We start from the raw sequence: 26316 nt of genomic DNA on the forward strand, positions 1-26316 counted from the left end.
GAAATAGGGGCCATTCTGGAAGATCAGATCCTTGTCCTCCTTTGAGGTGAATTCGAAAAGGAAATACCCTCGTCCTAAGAAGTAAGAGGTGACGCTGCTCTTGATCAGAGGAGCCCAGTTCCTGTTTACCCAGGACTCAGTGGTCTTAGGAGAAGGCCAAAGACTAGTGAACTGACCAACAAGAGCCCGCTCAGCTAAGGAGAGGGCAACTTGAATCGGGGTCTCTGGTGGCAAGGAGATTTCAGGAATGTCTTCCAGCCTCTTGACAAACTTGGCTGCTTCGCTCTTCTTCTTTTGCGGCAAGCCGACCAAGAGCCGAGAGAAAGCTTTGGCAGATGAGGGGCCTGCTTAGGGCGAGCTCGACTTATTCGTTATTCCGCCCAGCTGAAGACGGGCGCTCTGAACCGCAGAAGCTTAGAAAGGAACGCTGAGAAGGGGGGCAGAGGGCCTAAAGCCACGGGCCGCAGAGCAGCAAGGGCGCAGAGGCGCCGAGACGCAGCTAGGGTTATGGTTGCTCCAGAGCTCGTGCGGTAAAAAAAAAAAAAAAAAAAATCCTTAGCCTCCTTTTTGTATTTTTGTCACCTACTACAAACATTGGTCAACAAACCCGGTCAGGGTGAGACCACCTGCTTTTTGCTCTACTGGATGTACGTCTTTTTTACCATATGAATAAAATATCGACTTTGAAAAAGAAAAATTGTAAAAATTGTGGTACCCGCCCAGTCAACCGCCACCCCTGCACACCCCCCACCCGACCGGGCAGGGGGAAACCGCCACCCCTACACCCCGCCCCACTCCCGCCCCCGACCCAGCGGCCCAACAGGCTTGTTGTAGCTCATTTTCACTATGTCCAAAATGTGAAAAGAAAAATTATATATTCAAAAAAAACAAAAAAGAAATCTCATGAAGCAAAATCAAGATTATTTAAGATGGTGCTTTGTTTTAAAATAAAGGGGAATTGATTTTGGATTAAGATAATACATGATCACAATAATGCATATGATTTGGTGGGGCCCGACGGGAATCAAAAGTTCAAAAATTAAATGTCAGGAAGATTCAGCGTGCGATGTTGACGGTGATGTCGGGCCTTCCCCACAGGAGAAACCCGACATCACAACAAGCGCGAGCTTTATTTCCATGGGTGCCTCCGTAAAAAATCAGCGGGTAAACTACTCTTTCATGATCGACAGTGGAGTTCCTTTGCAACGCCACCCTTTGATGGGCCCGCTTACCACCATGGGTGCTCCCGTGAGCGGTAAGGGGATGCCATTAAGGTTTACGACAAGCAAGCCTTCCCCATAGTCACAAGTGATCCAGTGAAAATTAGCCACTTGTTTTATTTCATGAAATATTAAGTACGTTGTATTTTGTAATGTTGACTTACAATTTTGTTGTTATTTCTAAAAAAATTTAAGTCCTCAGAAGGATCGAATAGAGCTTAAAGTAGTTTCTAAGGTAGTTTTAGAAGTTTGTGACAGTTAACAGTTTTTATAACTGTCACCTTTGTAATGTTATTACAAAAGAGACTTTAGAGAACAATTTGGGGTTCTGAAGTTTTGACTTCAGAAGGAAAATTTATGTGTAATGCTTTTATCTTTTCTTGGAGATTAAATAAAACTTTCAAGGTGATTCCAAACAATCTTTTGAATTTGATATGTGTTCCTACTTATTGTAAGTCATTTATTGTTCTTTCTTCTTTGGAAAAGAGTAATGAAGCTGCTGGTTGTTTTCTATAATACAAATTTACTGAACTCACAGTACCTGTAATCTTTAAATTAAATAACCTTAAAATGCGCTCCTCTTTTCTATAAGTTCATTTTTTTGTCTTTCATATATTCTGCTAAGGTTTAAGGCAAAAGATTCTGCAGTAGCAACCTTCTGTTCTAAACCTTCTATCATTTCTTTCCATCACCCTGCTACAACTTTAAATCATTTTCATTGTCAGTGAGGCCATCTTGAAAGGTATTTTTATCCCAAGAAGGTTCCCTTAACATTACATGTGAAGCACACTTCTGAACTATCATAATGGGACAACAAATAATATTCACTATCTTTTTGTATGGATGTCCTAGGCACTGACCTCTACTCAACTAGAGGTTGTCTCTAGGGTTACAACAGGGCCCTAGACCATGGCACGCTGATTCCCGGAATTGGCTTGCCACGGCCCAATAGCCCAACAGGCCGAGCCGAGACCAAATTTTTTAATTTTTATTTTTGTATTAGTATTATTATATGTTTTTTTAATTTTTTTTTTAATGGTTTTTAATTTGTGTTTTTTTTTTTTCCCCGTGGAAAAAGTCGTAATTTTATTCATAAGACAAAATTACATTTTGTAGATGCTAAAGAGCATATGCAGATGTACTGTTCCTGTTTTCACAGAACCCAAGAAAAAATAAAAAATAAAAAATGCTATTCTTTTATCCCCTTCTTCTTCTCCACCTTTCGCCATCCTCCAGTAATGGGGGAAGCTGTTACAATGGATAGCTGATTTTCCGTTATAAGTGTGGGAGAGTCCTTGTCCGACTCAGATCCTTCTGATCCATGAGTTCTCTTGTTACTAGATATTTCCTTTCCTGTTTGCTGGGAGGCTTGTTGCTGCAGAGGGTTACTAGGGGCTTCCTCTTTCTTTGGTGTGTTGTTCTGGACTTTTTGTTCATCCATTTCTGCTTTATATTCTGTAGTCTCTGCTATGTCTTCTTCTTCATCCAATGGGTCTGTATGTTGCCATCCTTTAGGCTTCCTCTGTTGCTTCCTGTTCCGTTTTGGGATGCTCCTTGCCCATGGACAAGCACTGTGGAGATGTCCTATTTGTAGACATCCATGGCATCAGAAAGCTATATTTTCATAATCCAAGGTTTGTATCCACTGTGTATTATTGAAGTTTAGTGTTATACTTTCTGGCAGTCCCTAACTGAGATCTACTTCAACACAAATTCTGGCAAAGGTAAATATTCCCCTTATGAGTCTGTCTCCATCAGTCTTTAAAAATTTACCAAGAGTATTCCCTATGGCGATTAAAACCTTGTGGTGCCAGAAGTGTAATGGAAGGTTGTGCAACCTAACCTAGACTGGCATCCTTGATAACACCATTGTGTTGGCATCGAAATCTGGAAACCAAGGGGTCATGAAGAGCCCTACGCTGCCCCAGAACCATGGTCCCTTGCTGAGGATGTGTTCCTTTTCCTGTTCTGTATTAAATCTTACTATAAAAAACCCCTTAGGGCATAAATATATTTCGTAGTTTGGTGTTCATGAAGTGTGAATCCAGTGGTGCAGGGCATCAGATTTGGGCCAATACCCATTAAATCTACAGACAACTAAGTGGATATATAGATCTGAGTACAAAGCGTTTACCTCAGGCATTGCGATGGTGAGAGCAGGATTCTCAGATTTTTGTTCTACAATGTAGGGTTTGGGAAGTTCTGGCGTTGTTGCTGTTTTGGTCTGCACTTTCCCCTTGCCTTTGACTGCATCCTTGAAGGAGCCTGTGTTCTTGGAGCTGGTGCCAGAGCATCCACCCCGTAGACAAAGATTGATGATGATGGTCGAGTCTATAGTTATGTTGTAATCCTATAGGGAGTAATTGTCCTGTAAGCTTTGTCCCCCGTGGATCAGATTTTGGCCATGTACAGGTATACCAAGGAGATTATTAATGGTATATCTTAGATCTTGGATCCTGCAGCCCTTCCAAAGCCTCAGGCAATAATGTTTGCCTTCTGGTGATTTGATAAAAAACTGTATGAGGTCCCTCTCAGTGGGGTATGAATCTGTCTGAGGATGACCTCGATATGTTACCCGGGTCCCCCTGTTTCGAAACACTAGATCCCCGTCGTTCTGCTGGTCTATTTGACCTTCTTCTGCGTTTTGTGCCTGTGATTCAAGACAGAGGGGTGTTTTGGCGATTGCATGCCCCCAGATCTGGGCCTCTAGAAGGCTTCTCGGTCTTCTAGATATCAGGTCTATTAGATCATTAACAAATCTGAGAATGTTGCTGCCTTCTGTGGCATGTGTGATCGCCCTTGATCCATTCAATGGCCATACCAATATTGCGTTGTCGTGCTCTGGATTATGGAAAAGGTTTATGGAAGGCAAACTGTCCCTTACCTCAGAGTCTATGACGTGTAGGCTGCTAGATCCTGCAGTGAAAGCGTCAAAATTCCCTAGGCCGTGGGCCTGAGAAAATGTAGAACAGATGTCTGCAACAGCCCTCACCGTCTCCTTCGTGTATGCTCTAGCTCCACGTCTTTTATTTATCAAAACGTTCAGGCTTCCTTCTCTGCCTCCCATCGCCACAACGCATACAGTAGCATGGTTCATCAGATCTGGGGTATTATGTCGGATCACCCTAAAATTGCTCAGATCCAACATCCTGGGGTCGCTCCCCTGACAACCCTTAATGACTTCATCAATCTTCGCTGCAACGACAGAAACAGGGTGGTTCTCGGAGGCATATAGTTTGTATGCGGCTCCCAATCCGGATCCGGGCTTGACCTTCAAGAGGTGCAAGGTATCGTTGCATAGGAGCCCGCAGTAAGGAGAGGTAAGACTCGTTCCAGATCTGATTATACACGGGTTTCAGGATGGGAGAAGGGTGTCAAGGGCATAGCTTGAGGCTTTGATGTCACGGTGCTGCGGTCGAGTGCTGCGGCTGGGCTTACTGTTGCCATGGTCTCCTATCGAGAGCTAGGGTTTCAGACGTCTAATTTGTGTTTATTTATTTATTAAAGTTATTATTATTTTGTATGTTTTTAATTTTATTTTAATGTTTTTCAATTTTTATTTTTATTTTTTTATTATCTAATTTTTTTTTTCTCGGTTTTTTTGTTAGTTTTTTTTTATTATTATTAATTATGTTTTTTGGGAAATATTTTCTTATATATATATATATATATATATATTTTTTTTTTTTCAAATATTTTTGTATAGATTTTTATGTTCTATAATTTATTTATTTATTTTTTTTTTTATGTTGGTTTTTTGTTTGTTTGTCTTTTTTAATATATATTTTTTGTCGTGTTTTATTAATTTTTTTATGTTTTAATATATTTACTTGTTATTATTTTTTTTTAAATTTTTGTGGTTTTGTTTTTTAATTGTTTTAATTTTATTTTGTTTTTTTGGGTCATATTTTTTAATTTTTTTATGTTTTAATATATATTTTTATTTACTTGTTATATTTTTTTTTTCAATGTTTTATTTTTTGTTTTCTTTTGTATTTTTCATATATGTATTGTTTTGTTTTATTTTTTCCTGCACGGTCTGTGTCGATCCTCAACTAGCAATCCGATCTCATTATGTGTCAATTTGATAGTTGATTTTAAAATTTTCTTTATAATGGATCAAGTCCACCCCCACAATGATCTAAATGGAAAATGACATCCACCCATAGAATTTACCCATGGTATTGTAAGTGGCATCCGCCCACGGTATTCATTCATTCATGGTATTTATCCATGGTATTGTAAGTAACATCTACCCATGGTATTCATCCTCCCAGGGTATTTATCCACCCATGGAATTTATCCATGGTATTGTAAGTGACATCCACCCATGGTATTCATTCACCCATGGTATTTACCCACCCATGGAATTTACCTATGATATTGTAACCAAAAAAATGTTATAAGTAACAAGTTGCATTTTGTAAAAGGACAGATTATCCACCACAATGTAGCCTTTACAATTATTATCTCTTTTAATAAAAAAGTTTCTTTGTGATTTTGTTTACTGGGTGTTCTCATATTTTTTATCATTTCAATTTTCAGATCTTGAGGCCTCCCCCCAAGATTTGGATCATTGAATTGATAAAAAACATGAGAAACAAAACCACAAAGATTTTTTTTATTAAAACATAGAATAATTGTAAAAACTACATTGTGGTGGATGATCTATCCTTTTGCAAAAGGCGACTTGTTACTTATAGCCTTTTTTTTGTTACAATACCACAGCTAAATTCAACGAGTGGGTAAATACCATGGGTAAATGCATACCATGGGTGGATGTCACGATAAATACCATGCGTGGATGAATACCATGGGTAGATGACACTTACAATACCATGGATAAATACCATGGGTGGATGCCACATACAATACCATGGGTAAATTCCATGAGTGGATGTCATTTTCCATTCAAATCATTTAGAGTCTAAGATAGGCGTGTGGAAAGAAGAATTACATTTCTAACCCAAGGGAGGGTTAGCAATCAATCCTTAATTCTATATAGTCTCCAACATGTTTCATTGTGAAACGGTAAAGTCTAGATTTCCATAAACATTTGCACTAACATCATTTCAAACCTCCAAATATTGTGAACTAGCAATTAATGGCATGGATATGTCCACTACCAGATCCTTCAATACATAAGAAAACCCTTGTGAAACATTTGGTTTTTGTGACTTAGACGCAGACTTCATCTCCAATCCATCTTGCTCCTTGCGATTCTCAATAGACATAGAAGAAGCAAAGGTAGTTCCTTCAACTTCCACAACTTCCACTTCAATATATTTCCATACTTTCTTTTGAAAGTTATTCCCATAGTCTTCCACAACATGTCCATAATTGTGGCAACACACACATCTAAAAGGGATGTTTTTCAATAATCCAAAATTTGAGTATAAACCTAGTCACCCACCACAAGTTCTATGGATTCAAACAATCCCTATCAAATATCAATACCAACTAGAATACAAGGCAACCGTTGGAAATACTGAAAGGGGGGGTGAATCAATATTTATTTTCAATGATTATTTTTACTAGTTAGATCACTTATATTTAGAACACAAAATGAACAATAAGAATAAAAGTTTTTATTAATTACTTATTTACAATATATCAAGTACAATATATATAGGGCTCCGACCCTAGATGAAGACACCGATCTTCAATCTCCCATGCTCCAACCTGTATTTTGCCAAGCACCAACTTGGACTTCCAAGGCTCCAACCTTGTCAATTTAGAGGCACCAACTTCAAGGGCTCCAACCATATATCTGGTTCAGGTTCCGATTTGGTTTCTTGAGGACTCCGATCCTTTAGGGTTCCAACCCTATCTTCCAAGGCACCAACCTTGTCTTTTAGAGGCTCCAACCTCTTGGTCTCCAACCCTCAGCTTCACTTCATCAAGATGTATTTGGTTATACTTCACGGCTCCCAATGTCTTCTTCAACGAGCCCTATCAATCTTCGCTTAGTCTTCACTTTGGTCTCCATGTTACATCATCAATGACAACCTTGTCTTCTTAGAAGGTGTCGTCACTACTCTTCATGTCACCCAAACAAAGATCTCCAAGGTTACCTCATGATGATATCATAGTCTCCAATGATCTCCACAAATCTTCAATGTGTCTTCAATGAGCAACCCTAGTTCTGTACTTGCTCTAAGCCTCTTCAAAATATTTTCAAGGGCTTCTTCAAAATATTTTCAAGGGAGTCTTCAAAAATGTCTCCACCTTTTGCTTCTACAAGTGTTCTTCAAACTGTTCAAAAAGGATTTTACACAGGGTCCACAAGACTGCTCTTCAGGTTGCTTCAAAAATCGGCTCCAAATGATGCTTCAACAAGGGTTTCAGTATTATCTTCAAGAGTGCTCCAAAATCTCCACAAAATCACTTTTAGGTCTTCTTCAAAGATTCTTCAAGGTCTGCAATAGGTCTTCAAGGTCTGGACTCTGTAGCAAGTCTTCCAAGGAATTCTCCAATGATTGCTCCCAAAGATGCCTTCAAAATGGTTTTAAAACAACTTCAAAAACATTTTCCAAAATCCTTCAAGATCTGCAATAGGTGACCTCCAAAGACTGCTTTAGCAGATGTCTCGAGTCTGATCTAAAGTCTGCACCAAGGTTTCTCTTTAGTGGTCCAAGATGATCTCTTCAGAGTTCCAAATCTACTTTACAAATACTGCTACAAAAGTGTATCTTCAGGATTGCTTTGAAAAATTCTTTAACTTCTGCTACAGGACTCCTTAAGAATGCCCTAAAAAATCTGCCACAGGTTTGTTCCAAGCCTTCTCAAAATCTGCTTTAAAAGATTGATCCAAAATCCCAAAAAAATCTGCCCAAAATGATACACAAATGTTGCTTTAGGTCACTATTTATGAGGTTGAAATTCAGTGCAGGAGACTGTGGTTTGTTTGCCAAGATCAAGTCTATTCCAATAGAAGAAAGTCGAGATTTATTTCTGCAAAAACCGAGGTCTGCAATCAAGGTGACAAGGGTCTGAAATTATAGAGTTGCAGGGGCCCACAATTACAGAGTTGCAGAGGTCAATTATCCCAAAAATATTCTAGAAATGCTTCTCAACCTTAAGCTCTTCCTTAGTCCTATATTCTTCTTTTCCTCGACCTCCTGTACCTTTTCCTTCTCTTCTGAGATACCTTCACCGAAAATTCTTGGTCAAATGAATGTTTCAAATCTTCTTTTTATATGAGTTTGACGTTGAACTGAACGAACATGTCTTTCTGGAGGTAGGCCGACATGAATGTCTAAGTGTAAGTCGGCTCAATATCAAAAATATATTTTTTAACTTGAAAATTCGATATCTCACAAACTACTAGGAGTTTTGGGACAAATAAGGGCTCATTGGAAAGGAAAAAATATACTCTAAAAGATGGTATAGGAATCATTTTGGAAGGATGCCTCTAAGGTGGTAAAAACTATTTTTATTTGTGACCGTCCTTAATATTTGTGCATAAATTGTTTCGGACAGCAAGGGCTTCTTCTTTGTCACCAAGTGTTTTTAAGTGAGGTCTCCACTTGTTATGTCTTTAATCATCATGTCATCAAGTGATCTCCAATTCCTTCATTGTCCATGTCATCAAATGTAATGTCACCATATATGTCATCATGATAGTGTAGTGATATGTCATTAACCATATGCAACATTCATCAATTTGTTAGAGCAAGGGCTAGATCATCACAAGGAGAGCTTCTTCATCAAGAGTCACTATGAGCATCAATAAGACAGACTCCTTCATCAAGAGTAAGGACATCATCATGATTTCTAGGGCTTCTTCATCAAGAGCAAGGATACAAGAGGTTATGGTGTCTTCATGGTTAATTCAAGGACATCTAGGACATTATGAACAATAGGCATCTAGGACAAGACTTCTTCTTAGTGGCTTGACATCATAATGGCATCATTAATAGCTTGACATCTTCATTAATGGCATCCTTATCAAACAAGAGGGACTTGTCATCATGAGCAAGGACATCATCATAATATGCATGAGGTTATGATATCACAAGAATATTTGCCATCCCAATAGTACCATATTGACATCAATGACAACCTTGATTAACAACAACGAGCATGGAGAATTAGATTTATAGTTATCATTTGCAATCACATAATTCCTAGAGCATCCACATTCACCTTCAATCTAGAATAAGACCAAAATTCAATAGGTAAATTGGGAAATCAACCCACATTGGGGTACTAGCTTCAAATTCTTCCTAAGCATCAAACAATAGGTGCCATGGTTTAATGGATAATATGTTCTTCTTTGCAAACTCGACAACCGTTAAGAATTTGGAGGATGTCATTCTTGCTCCTGAAAATAAATCCTATCCAACCACATCCCAATAAATGGACTTCAGGGCCGTAGCCAATAAGAAGTGCCCATTTAAATTGGCTCTAAGAATTTATCAAATACATAGGGAATCAACAACCACTAAACTTACCAACCATTATTTGACCATCTATATTGTTATCTGGCTTGCCCTAAGATCCTCACCAACCACCAAGGAGACTCCTCCCCCTCTTGATTTGATTACTCTTCCTTTTTTTCCACTAGCGGAGATATTTTGGACCTTGAGATAATAACTTTACAACTTTGTAAGTTCTAGTTTATCCCCCACAAACCCTAGAATCATAGTAGAGTATGGATCTCTTTCAATAGCCAAGTCGAAATGATTGATATTGAGGTCAAGAGTAATGGGCACACATAGAAAGCACCCAACAATAAAAACATTCCCATGGGATCCACCCTACAATGTCAATGTGGAAGGCAAAAAGGGTTTGTGAGGACAAATCTAATCCTCTTTGAAACTAATATGAACATATCGTACTCCCATAAATGATTGTTAGACATACATCAACTCCATGCCCAATCCACTTTCCTAACGTAAAACAACCCCTTATGATGATAGAGGACTTAGTCTCCAAGTCTCCCACAAGGAAGGTGTGTAAAAAATTTGGTCCTTAAAGAGTAAATTTTCTATTTAGTCTACGAGTTGGACTTGATCCTCCATTGTTCCTCAATCCGTTTAGCTTGTCTCGTATGTATCAATTTTCATCAATAATCTTGGGACCCTAATTCTACTTATAATAATCACCAATTCTTCTATATGAGAAACCAACTTCAAAGAGGCGACCCTGCTCTTGAAGACTTTGACATTACCTACATTAATGAAATCCTTAGAGAGATTAATACTTTCTTTTCTTACTTGCACAACCTGGTTTTACTCTAGCACATGGCACCCCCCTCGTCAAATTAATGCCCTTTAATGGTCAAAAGGTTGATGTTGACACAACTTGGCAATCACCTATTAGGGATTTCAAAAGGTGAAATTTGATTTAGGGTTTCCATCATACCAAGAGCTCCTCCACTAATTGTTTTGAAACTTGAGGGATCATTCTTGGAGTTGGTATCATGGTCAAATTTGCAGATCAAATTAAGGAAGGATGACGTTTTGAGCAACATTAGACTTCGATGATCATGACGATCACCTACTATGCTTCCTTTATTATGTCTCTCCCTTGAGTAAGATATGTGTCTTATGACACAATTATAGTCTTTTTACCTAAGGGGAAGAGAACTCTTCTATTAACGTGCTGTGTGGAACTCTTCTCAGCTTGCAATCATCAATAGATTGACATTTACAAAACTTGGTAATCTCCTATTAGGGATTTCAAATGGTCAAATTTGGTTTAGGGTTCCATCGTACCAAGAACTCCTCCACTAATTGTATTGAAACATGTGGGATGATTCTTGGAGTTGGAGTCGTAGTCAAATTTGTAGATTTGATCCATGAAGGACAAGGTTTGAGTGGCCATTGTTCAACATTTATTTTGTGGTACTATTCAATTATAGTTATATACTCCACTACATGATTGCAAGACATATAACATGCCCACCCTAACAAACTAGGGTTTTAGTGATTGCCTTACAACTGTGCGTGATCCATCTTTGTCGAAAAAGAGGTTGGAAAAATGACTTTTATAAATGGCAAAAACTTTGAAGACACAACCCTCTTCCTGACCAAAATTGAAAGTGAATTGTTTGATTTTATATACAGTGACGAAATACTAAAAACAAAAGAAAACTATGATTGATTTTATATATAGTGATGAAATACTAAAAACAAAACAAAACTATGTTATAAGAAAAACATCATCAATTCTATCATTCTTATTATCTTAATAAAATTGCAAGCCTCAAGACAAAATGATGATTGCTAAATTAAGAACTACCTTACATGTTTTACAACAAAAATGATACAAGACTTTTCCAAAGCGTGTGTGTCTCTCACACAAACAATATATTCAACTTAGAGGAAATTGAAGACGACACTCAATTCTTTTTAAAATAAATTTTATCTAATAATGTTAAATGTGCCTATACTAATATTAATCACAACATAGTTTATAAAATCCTAAATCAAAATAATTAAGTTAATTTTAAAAATTTTAATGTGATTGAGAGTAGTGAGTTGCTCTATAATGTAACATGGGAGTGAATTTGTTACGAACAAAACATAACATAACATTACATTATTGCACCAAGAGTAGCGAGGTGTTCTACATGTATGGAAAGAAGTTATTATGAATAAACATAAGATAATGTTACATTAAAAAAAAATACAATTGAACTCCATCTCAAACAACATAAAGTTAAATTAAATAAAAAACAATAACTCCATAGGAATGAATGTATATGAAAACATCTAAAAAATTAAACCAACTTAAATCATTTTAAAACTCCAATTTATAAGTATTGAGTGAGAGGGATCAAATTTGTCAATATATATATTAATATATTAATATAAAATAATTAATAATAACAATTTTGTGAGACAAGGGACCCACCTCCACACAATGATTTGATTACTAATGTCTATGGAGACATGCATATTCTACCCCTTTCCGAATTTGAAACTATGACCTCTTAACAAGGAACACATACTCTTTTTTTCTATGAGTGGGAAAACCTGTCATAACTCAATTGTCAAACTGTTAGTGAGGACAACCATCACTGTTGCGATCTGTGAATGTAGGCTGACTCATCATCGTCATTCAAGGAAAACCATACTACTTGGAATTACAAACCGGTGGCCTGTAAGGGGGTAGACTTTCGCTCCTCTCAGATACCTTTGGGTCTTGGAATTACCTACCGGTGCTCTGTAAGGGGTCGACTTTCGCTCCTCTTAGATACCTTTGGGTCATCGAATTACCTACTGGTGGTTTGTAAGGGGTAGACTTTCACTCCTCTCAAATACCTTTGGATCTTAGGCCATTAACTTGCTTCCTTATGTCGAAAAAAAATAAGCTCTTAAAAAAAACTTTTAAAACATTCTCTAAACCTAAAAAAGCACACTCTTAACCATCAAATTCACTAGAAAATAATAAAATACACCACATAAAATTAAATGCTGAAAAAAAATCCACATTAAGAATTTTAATCGCTCCCTACTTCATAAATGGAATTTAATGTAATCACGTTAAAACAATAAATAAATAAATAATTACTCACCAGCACGGAATCACACAAACCTACTTTGACACCGGATCGCTTCATCACAGGGACAAAGATGTCCGCGTTTGATGCCGAACATAGCGAACGATTGTTCTTGTAGGTCGTTGAAATTCACATAGATCCCCAAAAGCAGATAGATCGACATGGATGATCGTTGTCAAAAAGTGCGAGGACATGGGTTCTGGACTCTAAATTTGCCTACGGATATATAGATGGCTTTTGAGTTCTACTAAATTGAGAAAATATTTCGGCCAAAAACATGCAGTCCAGGGGAGATTCAGGTGGAGATGGGGAAAACAGAGCCATTCAGGTGCCATATAATCTCCGAAAACTTCGACACTCATTCGAAGACATCATATTTTGCATAGACATTGATCGACAAATGGAGGCGGAGATGAAAGTTGCAGGAGCCAAAGGTCAACCTCTCACTCGCATAGATTCGATCAAGCAAGCGATCCTCCTCTTCGTTCATTCCAAGTTAGCAATCAACCCCCAACACAGATTTGCCTTTGCAACATTGGGTCACTCTGCAACATGGGTATATACCTGCTCACCATGTTTTAGATTATTAGTTTCTATGCAAGCTATGCTTTCCATGGGTATACTGGCAATGTGAGCATATAGATTATTACTTCTACATATGAGTATATATAGTATTAGTTTGAAATGCTTTCCCTAATTTTTTCAAGCATTTGACAACCTCCTGTTTTTGGGTTATTTTGCAATATTTTTTATTTTTAAATTTTTTTCACCCAAGCACAATACCTTGCATGTTTTATTTCTTATCAGACCCATTGCCACAAATTATTGTGTCTTATTTAGTAGATTCTAACCAGTTACCTATTGTTATGGAACTAGCCAAATACCTGACAATATTAGCAACATTCCATTTACATAAATTATTGCGTGTTACTTATTAAATTTAAACCAGATGCTTGCTCTCACAGAATTAGCCAAATGCCTAGCAATATAAACAACAATGGCTTAAATCAAACCCTCAGAATTAAAATTATTCATTTATACCTCTTCTATGATATATGATATAATATTAGTTTGTTTTTGATAATAATTTTGCTTCTTGGGTCACTCTGCAACATAGGCCTGTGTGTGCCTCCTGATTATTAGGTTATTGGATGCTTTCCATCACTGTTTTAGCCTTTGATAATTAGAGACTTATTCCTCTTTACGGGTCACTCTGCAGCATGGATATATAGTTGCTCATCATATACAATTACTTTTAAATGCTGTCCATCATTTATTTTTGATAATATTCTTGTTTTTGGATGATGAGGTACAGTGCCAGAAGGAATTCACCAACGACATAGAGAGCATAAGTGCAACAGTGAGAGGTTTGGCGGCAGATTCCCTGTACATACACTCTGACCTCACTCAGCTCTTTAGAATGGCTGTCGCCGAGGCTAAGAAGTCCCGTTCTCAGTCTAGAACTCTGAGAGTGGTAATCATTGTGCCCCCTCTTCTTTCTGCATTTCACATAATTTTTCCTTTTTTTTTGACAAATTAAAAGATGTGTGCGTGTCTATTGTATCAGTGCCGAGATGGCCGATAAAAGTACATAATTTATGAAAATCAGAAGCGCGGGGGGTTGACCTCTTTTTGCAATTATTAACAACTGTTAGTATATCCTACTAAAGCAGGAGTTTATGAAGTTGAATAGTCAGAATATAACATACTATGTAAATTGATTGATCCTGAAATACATACATTTTGATGATATTTTAGAACTTATCAATGTAGCTACAGAGCATATAACATGCCAGAATCTACCGCAAAACTAATTTGGGCATAGATAAGAAACCAGATACAAACTATGAAAGCCAAAAGTACTCCAGAATTCAGAAGACCACAAATCAAACCAGAAGGTATTACTTTGGGATGGCTGGCTCTGTTGCCTTGGAATGACTTTGCGTTTATTGTACTGGGACATCCCTGCTCTCTCGCCCAGCAATTTATTCACGTCTGATGAAATCTTCCACTTGAACTTGAGGATGCTATCTTTAATCTGAAAAATCACTGAACTGAATCTCTTGTTCTTGTTTGAAGTCTGAACTGCTGAATCATCTCCCTTTGTGCCTTCTTCTTCCGGAAGACCTAAGCTACTTCCTCTTGGAGTTCCAACTTCATAAACTCCTGATTTAGTTCTTCTATCGGTTCTTGGATGTATTGTTCCTTTGCTAGGAGTTGAAAGACAACTTTTCAATTTTTCTCCATGTGAATAAGTGCCTCTCCAACACCAGCTAGGGAGTTGAATTTCTTGCCTCATTGAAGCAGCTATAACAAAGACGTTCCTCCTCTGCCTTGACCCTCCTGGTTCCTCCTACTTGCCTTCCTTCTGCAAATGTCTGATAGCCTTTTCCTGTCAAGGCATGTTTTCTCCAGTGTGGGAACCCTTCCTCTTCTCTGCATCTTCTTCCTCTTCTGCCCATCCCTAAGGGGCCTCCTCCCTTGCCATGTCTGCCACCTTTTCTGTCCAGTACTGACAGCCACTATTCTTTCTTTCAAATAAATGATACTGAGGGAGGAGTATCTGGCTCACCATTGACTTATATTATCTTTCTTCCATTTATTTGCACGCAACTGTGGGAGCTGCCATCCTCTTTGAAATCTGGATCAAGGAGACCGAATATTGGCATAGTCCTTTACTCATAAATTCAAATGACCTCTGATCCAAGCTGCCCTTGAAGGAGAGATATGCAATGATTCCTAAAGTTAAAAACGACATTAATTACTTATCCAGGGGTTTCATGTATTTGTTCATGGAAACATTTTTTGGTCTTAAATTGTGAATCCTCAATTTCCCCAGTATTCTCCAAGGAGTATTTTGTTCCAGTCTTTACTGTGAGGCTTTAAGGACTTTATCTTTTATTGCAGTTCGAATATTTTTCAATCTCCCTGAAGATGTGGTTGCAGAAGCAGACCAACACCTTTGAGACTTGAGTGCTAGATTTAAAATCAGGGTAAGAAAGCCACATTCTCTCAAACCAAAATGGGATATTCTGAGGTCTGCCTCAATGAGCCAGTTACAGAAGGATTGACAGTGATTCGATCCAGCATCTGTCAGTGTAAGAGTCTCTGCCTGTTTGCCATCATTAAAAATCAATTCAGCACAGAGGAATCTGCTAGTAGGTTCAGCCTCCTTGTTATCTCTTTTGTTGTTCCTGGTGAATATTCTGTCCTTTCATAACATGTCAACCAGATGTAGGCCCTCGATTAGATCTCAGAGTGGATTACTTGCTACATTAATCTGTTTCACTCATCCCTTTTTTCAGATAAGGAAGTAACAGAATTAAAATCTGCTCCTACAATCGATGGATGCCCCTTCTTCACAATTGAAGGGATCTTAGATTTTCCCGGCAGATAAGATTTTTTATGTGGGTTCGTGAGCAGATATAATTTGACCAAATGGTCCTGTTATTTCTGGGATATTCCCTAGAGAAAAAATCCTAAACCCACCAAGGGGAGAGCCTAAGGTAACTATCAGGCAAGCTACCACATATACTAGTTCAAAAGGACCATGCCCAGTTGACCTTTTCTATGTTACCCTCTTTGCCCAAAGAGCACACTTGAGCTCGCTGTCCCAACTTTTCTTTTTGTCTCCCACAATCTTCTTGATTATGGGCATAAGGTTTCCTGATAGTTTCCTTAGGTTCCCCCTTGGGTGAGTTTAGGACTTTTTCTCTAGGGAGAATCAGAGAGATAACAGGTCCTTCAAGTTACTAATGATGTGCTTAAAACATCCTGCATTTCACCATAGATTGCTTTCCCACACCATGATTTCTATGGACATTGGAGTTCGTTTACCCTTGGCATTAAGTTCCTGTATATATTCGAAGATAAGATCTTCATCAAGATAAGGTATCGGAAGATTGAAGGAAAGACTCCTTCAAAAAGAATGCCATACCTTGGTTGATGAGGTGCTCCTTTTCTTGAATCTTTTGATTTCCTTCCCTTTTTAATGGATCTCCTTTAGTGTGCTTAAGGGGAGGGGTCCTGATACCCAAATAGTTTTGCACTAAGGATGGATAGGACCGTTGGTGTTGCTTGCCCTCCTTCCTCCTTGTATCCTTTTGGAAGGATTTAAGATGGTCTACTGATGAAGTTACTAGAATTTCGTTTTTGTATTGTCTCTAATGAGGACAATTCTGCTTCCACCATCTCACTATCCTTGTGCTCATTACCTTTAGAGTCCAGCAACCAAGGGGATTGAAATTCTTCTTCGACATCTTTTGGTCCAGCATTCTTTGGGATCTCTCCCTTTCCTATGTTCAGTGCTTGCAGAAGAGGTTCTGAGCTATTTCCCTTCCCTTCCCCCTCCAATTTTCACCATTTTGCCTTCCGGGTTTAATCTTCATTTTTGGGGTTGGGGACTCGAGGCTTGGTCCAGAGGGGACAAAGACTGTTATTATTGGGTCAATTTGCCCCCCTGATTCTCAGGTTATCCTTTCAAGGCAAAACTGTTTGTAGTCTTTTCTTCCTAGTGCTTCTTGTTCTTAGCTTCATTTGAATGCTCCTATTTTCCTTGTTTTGTGTCACTATTATTCTTCAGGTTAGCTAGAGCTTGGAATTGGTTAGTGGGGTTTCTGAGGTTATTCTCTCAAGGTCTTGCCTTGTCTAGTCCCCTTTGTAACCTTCCTTACCTCTTGAAACCTATCATTTCCTTCCTTTTACTCCTGTTGGGGTGGAATGTTAAGTGCACAAATGCACATGAGATGGACATATGCTCATGGTTCAACAACTACTCCCATCCCATGTCCTAGTAGTCCAAGATGATTGATTCGGGGAGTAGATGAGAGATGATTGATTGAGGGAGTAGACGAGAAACTTTCATGTAAACACACATTCAAGCACACGAAGTATATTTTCCCATTCTTGTAGCCTTTAGGGTGTTGCCCATGTTAGAAAATGTAACTAGGTTCGGTCTTCTTAATGATCTTTGTACTTATATCATTGTATATTTTATGTAAAAGAAAAGAAGAAAAAAGAAGAAAATGGAGAAAAATAATTATTATTATTGTTGCTATTTTATTAGATAAGCATGTTCTTCATGCTTTTAGGATTTGTTGGGTCAAAGAGTCAAAGTCCTATTTGGACCTATTGTAAAGAAAAAAGAAAAATATTTTTTAATTATGTAATTTGGGTCAATAACCCCTCTAGATGCCAAGTCGGCCTACCTGTAAAGTCGACCCTGCCCCAGAAGCCATGTCTATTCACACCCCTCTGGACAATATAAATAGAGGGTGAGTTGAGCTCATTTACACACAAGCAATTCGTATGAGTTGGTTTGAAATATCGCCGAGAAGAATAGCGAAGAAGAGGAGGGCCGAAGTCTGATTCTTCTTGAGCTTGAGTTTGTGGTCTGGAAGTTGCTGGTCACTTGCTGATGGATTTGCTGTGAAGAAGAAGGGTTTGACTTGGCATCTAGAGGGCTGGAATTTTTTTGTAGTTATGGGTCTTGAATATCTTACTTTGATCTGATTCTATAAGAAGTTTTTTTTTTTGGGTTTTTCCCTTAGAGGGGTTTTGCATTGCCTTGGAGCCTATATATTGTGTTTCTTGTGTATTGTGATCCTCATGTTTTTACGTTTGATAATTGCTTGATGAAGAAGAACATAATTAAATTAATAAGAAGCCAACAAACTTCACGAGCAGTTATCAAAGAAAGAGAAGCTTAATTTAATATGCAAGCCTCCCGATTTCTCAACAACCCATACCCTCAAAGACGTATTCTCACCAAAACTCTAGGATAAAGAATATGTGTAAACTCATATGTGTGCTTTCAGGAAGTCTTCTTTGACAAGGTCGAAACATTTCTCCCAATACTGCATCTACAACCTTGTTGAGTTTAAAAAATAAGGGCCCCCTCAATTATTTTGTCCCTATCTTCGGTGTAGTAGAACATTGTTGCAAATAAAACCTCAACATATAGTTTCAACTTTGTGAATCCCTTCACCTTTCATTTTGCGTTTATCCTGTGGACAACCTCTCAAATGTTTGCTTCATGAGCCAGGATCCCAGAAATTTGTATATAACAATGTGATCTTGCATGCATTGGATATATTCTTGTATCTCCTATGATATTATCTATAGTTTGGGGTTTTCCAGCGCCCTTCTCCAATATTTGCTCGGTTTTCTTCTATAGAGAACCAAGCCTACGCCATTTCCCAACAAAATCAAGGGATGATTGCCTTTGTCTTTTGCCACTTTTGCTTTATAAGAAGGAGGGGCCTGTTAAATATTGTAGCTCGGACAAGTGTTCTTGCCTTGAGAGGTGTCACTAAGGCTAGGAACACAGAGAAATGAATTATCTCCAAGCCCATGTAATTTTTTCTAAGTTTCACCTAAGGAAAATGTGTTAATTAAGTTAATTAGTGATTTTTAATATTTCTTAAGTTAAAATTAGGAAAACTGGTTAATTAATTGGCACTCGTTGAGATAAGGTTGATTTTCCTCTAGAAATTTCTTGAAAGTTTCTAAGATGATCTTAGCCATCGATTGCGACAAGAAAACTTCTAAACTTGGCCGTTTATTTGTGAATGAGAGATTATAAAGGGAAATCGATGGGCAGTGTGTTGAAAAGTGTAACTAGGTTCGGTCTTCATAATGACATATAATTGTGATTCTATGTAAAGAAGAAAAATAAAATTATTGTAATGCTTGCATCATGGGTTTCATGAGCAAGAGATTTTATTTTAATAAAGGCTCCCATTGAGAGCCCTTAGGGATATTGTCATCTAGTCATGAAAGTCTAAAAGAGTCATTGTCACGTAATGAAGACATGTTACACATTGTAAAGAGTCATTACATGCTTGTCTATGTAAAGTCATCCTCCAAGACCTTTGTCACTAGTCCTCATCTAGTCGGCCTACAACGAAGGGAGAATCCTAGAAGATGAAGTTGGCCTACTCCAGAGATCATGTCGGCCTAAAGGACATGGAAAAACAAGTATATATGGCAGTGCTCGGCTTCATTTGAAGGCAAGAAATTCGGTGAACCAAGTCTTCAATAAGAAGTGCGCAATACATCTTAGAAGAAGCCTTCTATCCAGCGAAGAATGAAGGAAGGTTAGCGAAGGAGAGAAGCATCATTAAGGACTGTTTTGGGCATATTATATTCTCCCATGTGCGAAGGTTGCAGGTCCGAAGTTGGCAAGAAGAGGCCGAAGATTGCAGTCATACTTAGGTACACTTGTTTGGGTGGAAAACTTTGTTGAAGGAAGCCGAGTAAGATAGAGAAAGAGTCTCTCTCTTTTGAAGAGACTATTCAAGGAACAAACTTGATCTAGGGTTTTTGCTATCAAGAAAAGAGTTGCAAAATGACAAGGAGAGGGCGAAATTTTGAAAGAAGCCAAGAAGAGGAAGAGGAAGAGCAACGTTGAAGAGGAGGCTAGTGACTTGGTCTTGGGAGGACTCTAGTGTCAAGGTTCTTGTTCATGGTCTTGGTATTTGTCAATTGAAGGTTCTATAAGAAGCATTTCATTTGGGGTTTTCGTCTCAAAGAGTGAGAGGTTTTGGCCTTGGATGACAAGCCTATATACTGTGACCCTTGTCTCCTTATTGTTCATGATTTGATAATTGTCTTGATGAAAAGAACACAATAATAACTCAAGAAGAGAAGATCGTAATCAAGAAGTGAAAAGACTATCACAAGCAATTATCATAAGTAGAGAAATCACCTAACTATTGATGCCCTAGATTTCTCAACACAGTGTTGGAGCACATCGAGTTGGGTTAGTTTTCAGTAAGACACCGAGAGGGTTTCAACAACAATAATTGAGAAGGAGATTTCCGAGTTTGTTCTTCATTCGAGAGACTTCCAGCTTTTGAGTTTCAGAGGAAGGTTTTGCTGACCGAATTATTCTGCAGAGAAGGCCATGCGAGTTGCCAGAGGAAGTACGAGTTTCTGGAAGTTCGCGTGAGTTGCTAGAGGCAGTGCGAGTTGCCGGAAGGGTAGTTCGATTTGCCAAAAGAGCAGTGCGAGTTGCCAGAGGGCCATGCGAGTGCCAGGAAAGACCGAGTGATTTGTAGGAGGGCGATGTGGGTTTTCCTAGTCGATTTGATCAGCCAGAGTGAAGATCAAATTGCCAGTGTTAGACAAGCAGTGAATGTAATTTCTCATTAACAAATTTATTAAAGATTTAATAGTAAAACCCTCATCCTGAAAACTAGTTTTCCCCATCTTGGGGTTTTCCAAGGACATTTGTCCAAAATATGTGTCATTTGTGTGATTGGTTTCTCGTATATTTCGCTGCATTTTAATTTTGTGAATGGTGTTGTTCATGTTTTTTATTCATTACTTTAAGCTGAAAATTTAATTTTGCTGTGTATAACTAATTAGAATAATTTACTGGGTTAATAACACCTTTTGCGTATTGAAAATTTCACAGGGCCAATGGCTGCTCTTCCTCCCCCTGAATTGGAAGCCATATCGTGCAACTATCTCCCTCAAAGTTCAAAACCCTTGCTACCACTACTGTTATCACCTTTTGCACGGAGGTAGTGATCACTGCTCATCTCATTTGGATAGAGATTTCATATACATTGAGAGTCCTTTGTTGTTTGGTAGCCTTACAATAGGATGGCTCAGGGATATTAAGTATTGTCTATAAAATACGTTATTGTTGGAAATACTGAGAGGGGGGGTGAATCAGTATTTCTTTTCAATTATCACTTTTATCAGTTAAAAACATTTATATTTGGAACACAGAAATAGATAACGGGAATAGACGCTTTTATTAATATGATATCTGCAATAAATCAAGTACAATATATATATATATATATATATATATATATATGTGGTTTCAATCAGTTGCCAAGCACCAACTTGGACTCTTTGTGAGGTTCCAACCTCCAGAGCATCAACTCTGTCTTGTCAAGGCACCAACCTGGAATTTAGGAGCACCAACTCCCAGGACACCAATCCTTTCAGTTCTGAGGCACCAACCCTCTGCTGTAAACTGTCTGGATCTGTTTGGTTGTAATTCTCTGCTTCCAACCCTGCTGGACCTATGACTTACATCTGTCCTCCTGTTACTTCCACTTCTGCCAGAACTTCGGCTTCTTTTGTTTCTTATAGTTCGCCAACATAATTAAACTTTCCTTGTTCTCTGATTTATATGCGTGATACGCCTGACCTTTGGCTTCCTCCTTGCTCGCTTGAGCTTCAGCTTCCTCAACGCTCACTTGATCTTTCAGCTTCCTTTGCGCTCACTCTTCTACTTCCTCTGTCTCTTCAAATTCATCAATACTCACAGGACACATTAATGTGGAAGAGAGGCCGAATTACAATAATGTTGCATATTAAAGAAAATATCAGAGAGGCCCCTTTTTTTTTAATATTCATACAATATACATTAATAATCCCGCAATCGCAATCGCAACCTAGCCGATGCCCCATTAACATAGTTAGAAATATATAATGGGTGGTCCCACCAGCCACGTCACTATCTCAATCGCAATCGCAAGTTTCTGGAGGTCTTTTATACATCGTGCCTATAACATCGTTGATGGTTGATTGCCGATTGCCCCTACTGGATGCGATATGATTATAAATTGTTTTTAATAATTCCGTTGGGTCTGTATATATATATCGCAATCGCAGTTTATAGTGTGCCATTCCTTTATAACTTGCGATGCATAACCTCTGATACGGCGGACGCGATATAGCATTAGGGTGTATTACAATGGTGATGACGTAACCCGCTCGGACACAGTTCCTGAGGTTTAACTTTATTGGGTTCATTCTCCACCGTAGATTTCAACCCCCAAAATCCGACGGTCTACAGTGATTTCAGGTGGACTACTTGCACGAGAGTTACCTGCCCGAAATGAGCGGTTTTTCTCTCTCCTCTAGTTGCTACGTGTCAACCATTGAATGGAATCGGGCGCTCTCCTCTAAATACCACTTACCATTTTGCATCCGCTCGAAATCCCGCTTATAGCTTTAAATCCGCCTTCCTTCGTTGACTAACGCCCGAGCTTGTTTGTACCCGATGACCGTAGATCTTCTACCATCGATGGCTGCGACGCTTTCTTTGGATTCCTCTTCCGCTACTGCTTAAATCAATCTCTGCTGTTCATTTCTTGACACCAGTCTGCGCGATTTAATCTTGGCCGATCATTTCCTTTGACCTCGTCCATTGATCTTCGAGATCCAACGGTTCCTTTGCGTTCAATCTTCATCTATCTCCTCCGACGCCTTCTCCGGATTCATACATCGCTGATTCCCTCTAAGCTTCACTCTGATTCTTCAGCGGATTCAAAGACCCATTATGATTCCTCTTTGCTTCTTTTGATGAATTCTTCCTCTCGGTTCTTCTTCGGCATACATTACACGCGATAGTCCCGATATGGCTCCTCCTCAATCTTCTTCTCTTACACTTGCTTCTCTTCTCTGCTTTGATAGCTCCTTGGCTTCATATTGACATTAATGACAATCTAGATCAACAATTATGATATTTTTTCCACATGTAGATGAAAAGTATAAATAAGGGCACTAGGGAATGTGGATTTGGAAACCATTATAATTTGTCTCATGCAAGGAATGAATGGATAAGGCGAAGATAATGAGCTCTAATTAGACTCTTCAACTTCATGAAGTATACATGAAATTTCTTTTCTTTCCATAGGGAGTCAGTGGGGGACTAAAAGTGTGGCTAAGTTCAGTGTCCATGTTGTGCTTGGATATTCTGGGCTTGAAGTGGCACGCGTACCTTCTCAGTAGAGTTTCTTTGTGTTGTTTGAGATGAAATGCACTGAAATTATATGAATGTCCAATGCCGACCAAATTAGGTCAATGGGATTGGATCATGCAACTTGTCAAAATGGGCAGTAGGGGGAATGCAAAAGTCATCTCCTATGAATACTTGTTTAGTGCTACTTCTGTTATTATGGCTTCTGTTCAATCTGTTGTTCTAAAGTTTACGGTGCTGTATTTCAGAATACTTACTTATGACACACTTATATTCCACTCCTACATGACGCAAATGATCCATTTTTTATTTTATTTTATATATTGATGACATGCATACACCTTTAGATCTTTAATATCTGTATCCATCACCCAAGACCCTGAAGACGCACATCTAACTCTTGAGTCCTAGGTGATTATTATTTCTCGACTGACCTTGAGTGTCTGCATAAGCAAGAAAGAAAACAAGGAATATCTTCGACCCATTTTTTCAACGATATCAACAGAAACATTTCACTAGGCACTGTTGAAGGACTGACTTCGTGACCTCTTTTTTAACCAGGTGCCTAATGGTTGTTGCTGTATATTGAGGTAATCCGTATCTAAATTTTGTTTGGCACACTGCATCGTGCAGATATATGCTTGTAATGTGATTGCTAGGGTGATTAAAGAGGCTGTGGGGTGTGCATCATTTTCGTGTGCAAAACCAACCATTTCATAATGGAACGGAGTAGAGGGAAGTACAACATTTGTCAGGTTTGTTGTGGAGCATAATTTATTACTGCTTTTATAGAACACAATGCAGAATTATTTGGGAAGTCTCTTTCCCTTATGTTATAAGGGCATCCAGACAATTTGATTTTGACAATAGAGGGTATTTTCACAAAAGGATCAAACAACAACATTAACACAATTCCTCTGCATCATTGCCTGTAAAGGACCAAGGAATTGCAACAAGAATGTTGAACTCCTTTAAATCTTAACCAGGGGTTCGTACAAATTTGCGAGGTGCTGTGCATTGTATATGCAAACTACACCGAAACAACCATCTTTAAAAATTAAGCATGCTAATTCTAAGAATGTAAGAAGTAAACAAAGAAATGAACATATAGCAAATGTTAATTCTACTGCAAGGAAATGAAAGCAACCTACCCTAATAACAAGAAGGGATACCCAATTTCAACCTCCTTATTTTCATTCCTTAGCTCCAACATTGATGGATCTCTACCACAAGGTTTCAAGAGAAAATTGCTATTTTGTAGAGTGGAAGGAAACAGTAGTCATAAGGAAATTCAATAAGCCAATCGTGTCAAGGAAAGAGCACCTTAGAGTCATAGGATGAGCTGAGATTGAGCAAAGGGAGAGAGGTAAAGCAAATGACAATAAAGTAAATGTGAATGAAGGAAATGATAGAAAGTAATGTTCGAAACACTGAAAGGGGGGTGAATCAGTGTTTCCTTTAATTTTTCACAATTGGTTAATTACCATCATTTATTCAGAGCATCAAAACAAATACATGAAACAACATCACATCAAATGATCATTACACGGTAATTTCGTCTCAACCAAGTGCTATGTTTTTTTTTTGTAAATCATGCTAATTCTATTATAGTACAAAAAAGATTACAGAGAGAGTTACATCCGCCACAAAGAGTTGGCTACATGAACAGTTTGACACTCTGAGAATGAAACTGAGTCGGAGAAAAAGAGGGACTATGAAACTGTCTGCTGACCCCAAGCTAGAACCAACAGAGAACTGGACCTAGGTGCTATACTTCCACTCCCTGCCGAGGCGAGGGAGGAGTTTACAGACCTTGCAAATCCCACATTCAAAAAACCCGACATGACAGACACAGACATTATAATCGACATACAAAAAACTGAGTGGTGCGACCCGAAAACTATCACAGACTGACTCCCATTATTTACTGTAGCTGCTACTTCGACATCCTGAGACTGAACAAAGTGTTTCCATAACACACAGAACGACCATGCAACGTGCCTAGGCATCCACGGAGGTGGATGGTTGCTTCTCCACCACTGGACAGGCATATGGATCTGGTTGCTCCTCCACCACTGTACAGGCATATGGGTCTGAAGCACTCGAGTCTGTGTATGGCGCGTCGTCCTTCGCAGGCTCGCTTGTTCCCGCTCTATTCCCCGCCACCGCACCCGAGGCTTCCGCAGGCTGTAATCGCGGACCCTGAACAGGCGAGGGTGGCCTAGGCTCTGCTGGGGCTTCTGGTCTATCTGCATGGTCGCATTTTTCAATGCGCACTGAAACATAGTAGATTGCGTTGTCCAGAGCACACGGGAACCTGAAGCGGGTTGATGGGTGCGAACCAAACGGACACATCGCGGCTCTTCCCCGCCCTCTGCCTCTTCCGCGCCCTCTTCGAGCTCCTGGTGAGCTAATCTCCTCCGACGGGGAGTCGAAGGATGCCGAGGAACGTGGCGATGCAGCCCGACCTCTGGCACCGCCTCTTGAACCTCCCCGCCTGCAAGCGCCACGTAACCTCTCACGCGGCATCCTGTAATCAACAAATAACCAATTCTGCCCAGAGGCCGCGAGTGCTTTGCGCCATCGAGGATTCTAAACCCGTGCAACAACTTGCCACACAGGTCGAAAGCCGAGCCTTTTCAGAAGCTGCACGGGGTAAATTGCTCCCAGAGAGCTGAGCAGACCAGAACCAGGTATGACCAAAGCGCCGAAGGGCCAAATCTCTAACAAGGGCGCAGAGGAACTGAAACACCGCGACACTTAGAGCTTCTGGAGGTCGAAGGCGCTCAGAGACTTTGCTTAAAAAGCGCAGAATGACACTCAATACACTGAACCATAGCATAGAGCCGTAAATTCTC

General features: G+C 39.0%; 1 protein-coding gene across 1 annotated transcript in view; it reads left to right on the top strand.

The window, feature by feature from the left end:
* The first annotated feature begins 12752 nt into the window (after positions 1-12752).
* The window catches only part of LOC149157132 (uncharacterized), a 42000-nt gene continuing 28436 nt past the window's right edge, over positions 12753-26316 (top strand). Inside the window, exons 1-2 of the mRNA XM_089439109.1 lie at positions 12753-13288; positions 14048-14206. Coding sequence (XP_089295235.1) covers positions 13010-13288; positions 14048-14206 — 438 coding nt within the window. The 5' untranslated portion in view covers positions 12753-13009. The remainder of the gene's footprint in view (positions 13289-14047; positions 14207-26316) is intronic.

The sequence above is a fragment of the Pinus tabuliformis genome, chromosome 9 (genome assembly GCF_031772625.1).
Source record: "Pinus tabuliformis cultivar Carrire ecotype Pingquan chromosome 9, CPIR1, whole genome shotgun sequence".
Classification (NCBI taxonomy): Eukaryota; Viridiplantae; Streptophyta; class Pinopsida; order Pinales; family Pinaceae; genus Pinus; species Pinus tabuliformis.